The sequence below is a fragment of the Prinia subflava genome, chromosome 5 (genome assembly GCF_021018805.1).
Source record: "Prinia subflava isolate CZ2003 ecotype Zambia chromosome 5, Cam_Psub_1.2, whole genome shotgun sequence".
Classification (NCBI taxonomy): domain Eukaryota; kingdom Metazoa; phylum Chordata; class Aves; order Passeriformes; family Cisticolidae; genus Prinia; species Prinia subflava.
The window spans coordinates 14,437,409-14,445,228 of NC_086251.1; the positions used below are offsets into that span (position 1 = coordinate 14,437,409).

A 7,820-nucleotide genomic window follows, 5' to 3' on the forward strand; every position below is an offset into this window, starting at 1 on the left:
AAAAAATTAATGTGTTCCCACACTACCACTCATTTCAGATTAAAACCTCAAAGTCCTGTTGTTATTTCATAGTTTTCACCTACTATTAATTTTTTGAGCTTTATTTATCTTTAAAACAAAGAAACTAACTAAAAAAATAGCAGAATCAGATGCTACCATTCAGTTGTGTATTTTAAACATCAAGAAAGCAGCAGATTTTCCAATCCAGTATGAAAACTATTCTAAAATGAGTCCTACTTAACTATACAAATGTTATGCAACCATGTGGTGCAAAGAGCATCAAAATTAGCATTCGTATGAGAGTGCCCTGGTAAACAGCACTACATGGGAACAGCTACATTTGTTGAAATATAATTACAGATCAAAATCATGCTGAGAAAAACACATTCAGAACAAATGAAGGTGTTCCAATAGTTGGGTCACTCAGCCTTATTCATGAACTCAATCATTAGCTTCGGTGAATAAATATTCCAAACCTTGTCAACTTTTTTGGATGAGAAATACTAAGAATGACTTCTCCAAAATAGCCAAGTGCCTGGGCTAAAGCTGAAAGGCAGGCTCAGGGTCAGTAGAGGAACTTTGAGTCCTCCTTTTGCAAACCCAAGGAAACACACTAATCCCCATGTCTGTCATGGTATCTGCCTCTTACTTGTTTATGAAGAGTTACACATGGATTTAGTTTCTAGAGTGAAAAGGATCTTTAAAAAAAGCACATCTCAAAATTTCATGGGATTGGAAAATTTCAGCCTGTTCAGAAGAAATGAACAGACATTTAAGGGTCCTCTGCACTGCATCACTGGGAGTTCCCCTGCTGGGTTTAATGTATTTAGGATAAGGCTCTGTTAACTTTGCTTTAAACAGCTATCAACTCTTTGCAGCTGTGAGCATTCACCCTGCAGCTGAGGCAGATGATGCCCTGCAGTTTGCTGGAAATTCACTGATGCTCAGAAGCAGCAAGATGTCACATCAGCTCTTCTACTTTGCTCTGTGTGTGCACAACATTACATCTCTTCTGCACAAGCCCTGTTTCCCACACACCCAGCAAAAAGTTTATCACCAACTTGAGCTTTTCCTCCTGGTTCTCATTTACCTTATAAAATGAGGCTCTAAAACAAAGCAGCTTCATGGCCACACTGCACTCTAGTGGGTTGACAGCTGAATAAAGGTATAATTTAACTATCCCGGGCTCATTTGCATAAGGTGCTCATTGCCTTGTCCCAGATGTCAATACAGAGTAGTTGCAATTATGAGTGAAAGATGACAATCCTTACAGTTTGTGCAGTTAAGAACAAAGGATAGAGACCTCCTGAAATGTCTGTCTTACGACAAATAAAACAAAAACAAAAGAAAAAAATAAAATAAAAATCAAAGACCATCAGCTAGTGAAGATTTTGGACTAAAATTCAAAACAGACAAACTAAGTGGGAAAGACTGTGATGGTCCGATTTTCTTTTTTTGCCTGACGCTATTAAGACCAGATTTTCTGAGGGAGTCTGTTCCTTGGAAATTCTTGCAAAATTAAAATTCATCCATAATAAGCAAGTGCTGGTATTCGTTGGTACAACTTTTTAGGATTCAAGTATTGTCCCGAGTTTATCCAGCATCAGCACTCTGAACACTGAAAAACATTATCATAAAAAAGAAATCTCTACTGAGCACAAATTATGCAAAAATGGGTAATTGACTACCAGCTGTAACTTTGTGCTACCCTTCTCAGAGACATAACAGCAGGAATGTGGTAGTGATACTAAATTATTTAACACTGCATTATTCATCTGAAATAACAACAAAAAGCCCAAACAACAAAACAACCAAAAAAACCAAAACCACAAAAATCACTCCTTGCTTTAACAGGAGTAACAAGTGTAACAGGCTAGCAATGCTTCCTGAGGCATAATGCCTTCCTGTGAGAAAGCATTAAAAGACTGTGTTGACATACTTTAAAAGCAACTAAATGACCTCACCTGTTCATAAAGGATAAAAAAGATCCTACTCAAAAGAAAGGTACAAGAAGCAAAGCAGTCCCAAATGAGAAGACATAAAGGTTGCTAAGCCTGGATAGAAACCTAGGTCTTTTGAGAGGAATTTTTTTTAAGGAGTTACAGCCTCATTCTGCAGATCAGGATTCTCACTTACCCCAACACATAGTTCAAAATAATCTTCAATATTTAAAAGATTTCTCAAATCTAGTTATTACTGACTTTTCCCCACCTGACAAAAACTAGAACAAAACTTTAATACACAGAGCTACAATGGCACAAGACAAACTTTAGCAGGATCTATTGATACAGAAATCCAGATCAAATGAAATTTGATGAGCCAGGACCACCAAAGAAACAACAGGTAACAGGATGTGACTAATGTAGACATTTCCAGTCTGCAGTCTACTTAAACAGATGAGAACACATGAACAACTTCATGACTGTCAACAGCAACCAAATTTCTATAGCTATAGTTTATTCACAGTCTTGCAAAATATAGAGTAGACTAGGTAGTTCTCATTCATAGCATTTTCCATTCAAAAGGCCTTAAAGCTATTTTCAAAGGGAGTTTTAAGAACATGAAGCAAGAGCAAGCAGGGAGAGTAATATATCCATGACTGAAAGGCAGAGATGTCATTCCTTAACTCCCTGCATATTTCAACAGACCACGCACACAAAGATTTCTTCCCTCTTACATCATGCTCACACACAACAGGCTGACAAGCAGGGGGTTTGGATTTAGAGTTAGCAATTTACCATGCTACTTTTCCCACAAAAGCAGTTTTTCCTGAAGAAGTCCTAGCTCATTGAATCTCTAAGAACACCACACAGAATATTATTACAAGCTGAAAGCATTAAAAATAAGGAAATGTTTGAGCATACACAGCAGAGTAACTTTGGTCATAAGAGACTGTAGTGACCTGTCACCAACGAAGCACACACACAGTACCACAGCCACGCTTCCAGGTGCATGGATTGTGAGACATACCTATTAACAGTTTGGGGAAATTGGATGTTTCAATGTTGTGGTAATACACAACTGATGTGATGGCTGCCAGGAAGGCCATTCCAGCCGGCATGTACAAGTGTAAGTGGCGGGATTCAGAAACCCTTTAAAGCAAAAAAAAAAATCTGTTAAAGTCAAACCTCTCAGCTATTTAAATGTTTTGCTTTTAGTTCATGAACTGTACTCTATACCTAGCTCTGATGTAAGATTTTCTAGAATGAGTTATGGATGCAAACCCCTCCAAGTTTTAACTGAATTTTTGCTCCTAAATCACACAGTAGGATTTCAAATTCCTCCCCTGTGCTGAAAATGAAAGGTGTGTACTGCTATTTCCTACTGAAATCAATTGGAACATTGTTTAAATTAGGAAAAGCAGCTCATCTCCAAAATGAGAAAAGTTAATTTAAGCTAAACTAGTTTGGGAGCTGTCCATCAAAATATGCAGATAAGACCAACTGACAGCACAGTTCAAGATTTTCTACAGAAGCATTTTGTGGAAATGTTTCATTTTATTTCAGTTTAAAAGAAGGAACAGCACCACAGCACAGGAATTACTTACAGCAAGGTCTGTCTTCAGTGACAGCAAGCCAACAAAAAAAGCCTCTATATCAGAATCATACACACAATGTTTTGACCTATAAAGCAAAACTGTGGTGATGCTTTGCTTGAGGTAGCAGCAGAAGGGGTCCTTCTAAATACAGCCCTTTGGGAATATTGGAATTTCTGGGCAATGTTGTTGGTTTGTGCAGCATTCAATAGAAATGTACTTTCCTTCCTCTTTCCTGCTTATTTTCTCTTTCTCCCCTTTTCTTTCTTTCTTTCCTAAAAAAAGAATTGAGTGCCCTGTGCTATCAAGGGCTAGAGTTTCCTCTGTCTCCCAGACAGCTTCATCAGAGGAGGCACCAAGATGACCTCAGGACATTTAGGGAAATGCACACCTCGTCCTCTGAATGGATTTCTTCTTGCTGCATCAAACACTACCTTTGTGGAGGTTGGAGAGACAAGAAGAGCTGTGCTGGGAGGGAGATGGAAGATCATCACAGGACATCACATTTCCAAGAGCTGAACATTCCAAATGTCTAGCAGAACCACAGGAGATCAAGACAGCCATTTCCTGCATCTCTCTGAAGGACAGCCTTCCCTCAATGAAGATTGTTGTTAACTCTCTAAAGCTGGCTGGAGCCATGGTCACAGCCTGTCATGAACACTGAATTTCTCTTGCTGACAATAGCTGGATGTCAGTACAGCAAAATGAGAAAGGATTCTCTAAAATTCCTTGTAATGCCAGGAGGGTTTGTACACCAGGGCTGAATTCTCAGCAAGGACAAAAAAAAACCCAACAAGAACAGATTTCTTCAGACAGCCTAAGCTTCAGTAGGTAGCACTGCAGCAGTGGGAGGCTTTTTAAAATCTGTTTATTTCACAGTTGGTGGAATTCCCCTATATAACTGTATCTCCAACAGGCCGCTTCTATTGCTGAGATGCCAAAGCCTTTAGCACCCAGTTGCTGTCAAAAGGGCTCTCCAGAACAATCCATTTTGGTTCTTAGAAAGCTGAGGAGTCTCAAAACTCTTCTATTCACTGGAGCCCTCACCAGCCTGCTGAGTGTTCAGGAAGCACGACTGTGGGTTGGCACTCCCCCAGCAGAGCTCCCAGCTTTGATTCTCATCAGGTGACACCTATTACTTAACAGCAGTGTTCTGAGTCAAGTGAAATAGCAAATAAACATAATGAGAGGCATTGCTAACAAGAAAAAGAAAAGCAACTCAAAGCAGGAGATATTGCTCTGAGCATCCCACACCCGATAATTCTGAATAAGAAAGAGAAAAAATCCTTTTAAAAAAACCTGGCACCAAGAAACATCCTTAAATGTTTAAGAGAAGTTAAAATAATAATAATGATATCATTTTCTACACCAGAAGTTTGCAGTGCATTTCACACTTATTGGTGGATACTTGTTATATAGATGGCTAATTGGGGAGGTTTTTTCTATTTAATGAGAATCCTCCATTTCATAATCCTTGGGTTCAAGTTCATAATCGTTACGAAAAATGATGCATCTCTTCATAGGAAGAGATCATATTCATTGTTAGATAATCAACTTTTTTCATAACATATCACTCTCCTGTATCACTTGTTTCACTTGGAATAATTTTTTTCCACAGATTTCTGTTTAGTGACATCCTAAGCTGAATAACAGATGATGGCTCATGCTCACATATGAGCTGCTCATAGGAGATATAGTGCACAATCATCAGAAGAAACTCTGTGAGGTGTGACATAAGGCCCAGCTGATTCATTCCTTTTATTTAGATGAAAAGAACTCAGTTTGGGGGGGATGGTGTGACTTATTGTGCACATGGGAATTCCTCCTAAGTAAGAACTGTGGGACTGGTCCTTGGACATAAAACATATCATGAAAATGTCACCATCTGCTTGAATCATTACAATTTATCCAAGATTACTCTTTGGAAAGATAGTGTCATTAATCTGAACTAAAAATGATTAGGGTCAGTTGTGCATGTGTACATCACTTGGCAAGGTCTGTGGAATTTCTGACACAAGGTTGGTAGGTTAATCACTAAGAAAACAGATTATATGTTCATAACTGCAAGGAACATGGTTTAGATGAGAACTTAGGGAGGAAATATTTACCCTGAAACCTTTAAACTGCTCAGTGCTACCAGGAGAAGGCAGACATACACTTACCCGTCAGACACTATGCCCTCTGCAATTTCACACACCAGCACAAACAAGAGGATAAAAGTCAGTATCCAGCGTAAATTGTGGCCAGGAAAATGAAGCCACGTGCTGTGATGTATATGTACTTTGGAACTCTGACTTCCCCATCCTAAAAGAGAAAATAGAATTACAGAGAGCTTTCTTAACAAAAGTGGCACACAAAGTTCGTGCTTACAAAAAAATCCAAAACCACGTATGTAACAACCCTGCATATCAACACTGATACAGCTGTGTTGTTAAACAAATGTGTATTTGAACATTACCAGAACTGTGCTCTCATTATCTCACTTCATATGGAATAAAATCAGTAATTCAGACAGGACACAGCCTTAAATTCCCACACTTCTTGCAACTTACTATCAAGTAATTACAAGCACTAGAAAAAGAGTGAAGTTTTATCTCGCTAAAAAATTAGCAATATTAAGCGATTCCAGATAAACGCAGAGAAGCCTAAGCAGCTCTTCAGCCGACCCCGTTTTCACAGTCGCGCTGGCTGCTGTTTCCTGACCGGACCTTTTCCCATCCCCAGCAGCGAGTGTCACTCCAGCCCGTGCCGTGGCTCTCCGCGGGCCGGTGCAGGCTTTGGAGGAGGGTACCGGGAGCAGTGACAGCCCCGTGTGCTGAACCACCGGGCCACCTACCGGCCCCGCCGGGCTTGTGACATCAAATCACAGCCGCCTCAGGTACCGCAGAAGCCAGCGCCGAGGGACAGGAGCAGGCGGCTGTGACCCCGCAGTAATTGCTGCGAGTAATATTTCATAACGCAACACTTACTTGTCGGGTTTCCCGGGCTTTAACAGCACATTTATTTCTGCTTCCCGCCATGCTGGTCAAAACCGGCAGGGAATGCTGGAGGGTCTCCTCCAGCATCCCCCGTTCCTGCCCTGCCCGCGCAAGGGGTTTCAGCTGGGCGAGGGGCACGGGCTGCCCCCACACTCGGAGCCGGGCCCCGCTGCGCGGGCGGTGCGGGGGCAGCCCGGAGCGGCGGCCGCCAGAGCATCCCGCAGCTCGCAGCGCATCCCCGCACGGGCGGCAGGGCCAGGCCGGGGCACACGGCAAGGGGAAGGCAGGCGGGCCGGGGGACGCGCGGCACAGGCGGCAGCGCGGGGGAGGAAACCCACGGCGAGACAAAGCCGGGCGGGGGGACGCGGCAAAGCAACGCCGGGGGCAAAGGGGCAGAAGGAAAAGGGGGGCAAATAGGAGAGGCACAGGCGGACAGGGGAAGGGAGAGCCGCAGGCACGCACCGATGAAGAGGATGGGGAAGGTGATGAAGAGCAAGAAGACGTGCGGCACCACGTTGAGCGCATCCACGAAGCAGCCGTTGTTGAGCACGCCGTGGTCCACGTTGTAGGCGGTGGAGTTGCCCTCGTCGCCGCAGAACGCCAGGGCCATGGCGGGACCCTGCGCGCAGCCGGGCGCCGCCTCCGCCTCCGCGCACATCAGGCGGGGCCGGCGCGGCCGCGGCTCTGCCCGCACCTGCCGGGAGCGGCCCCGGCCCCGCCGCGGCCCCGGCCCCGCGCTCCGCCCGCCCCGGCTCTGCCCCGCCCCGGCACCGCCCCCGAGCAGCCCCGAGCGGGGCGCTGGGGGAGCGCTCGGCGGGGACGGGGGCGGGACGTCCCTGCCCTACGCGGCTGGCAGCGATGCGGACGAACCGTGACAGCCCTCGGTACCCCAGAGCACCAGAGCCGTGTTCCAAGGCTCTCGGGGCTCGGTATTGAGTGCTTTATGCATCGTTAATATGACAGAACATTAAATATCCAACACTAAATTAGTGATGACAGAGGAATTACAGATTACGGGAAATGTGTTCTTTCAACCTTGTCAGTTTTTGCTTTTTCTCCGCTATGATAAAGGTATTATTGGATTAGGTCACGTATAAAGCCATACCCTCCTCCCAAAGGAGTCTTTAACATTATATCCTGAACAGCTGTTGTGTTTGTGCCTTACCTTTTTTTATCACTGAAATGAGTGAAACCCTGACAGTCTTTCCCCCTCCACCAAGACTGCCTCAGTCTCTGAGAATCAGATCATTAATTTGAGTCGGCTCCAAATCACTCCCTAAGCATTTTTAGGTACATCAAAATAATCT

The 7,820-nt window shown here is 43.8% G+C and overlaps 1 protein-coding gene across 1 annotated transcript in view; it reads right to left on the bottom strand.

Annotated features, from left to right (window-relative positions):
- Positions 1–7,248, bottom strand: part of ABCC8 (ATP binding cassette subfamily C member 8) — a 73,694-nt gene extending 66,446 nt beyond the window's left edge. Inside the window, exons 1-3 of the mRNA XM_063398098.1 lie at positions 6,976–7,248; positions 5,698–5,839; positions 2,971–3,092 (exon numbers count right to left, since the gene is read on the bottom strand). Of these exons, the coding sequence (XP_063254168.1) occupies positions 2,971–3,092; positions 5,698–5,839; positions 6,976–7,171 (460 nt within the window). The 5' untranslated portion in view covers positions 7,172–7,248. The remainder of the gene's footprint in view (positions 1–2,970; positions 3,093–5,697; positions 5,840–6,975) is intronic.
- Between the last annotated feature and the right edge of the window lie 572 nt (positions 7,249–7,820).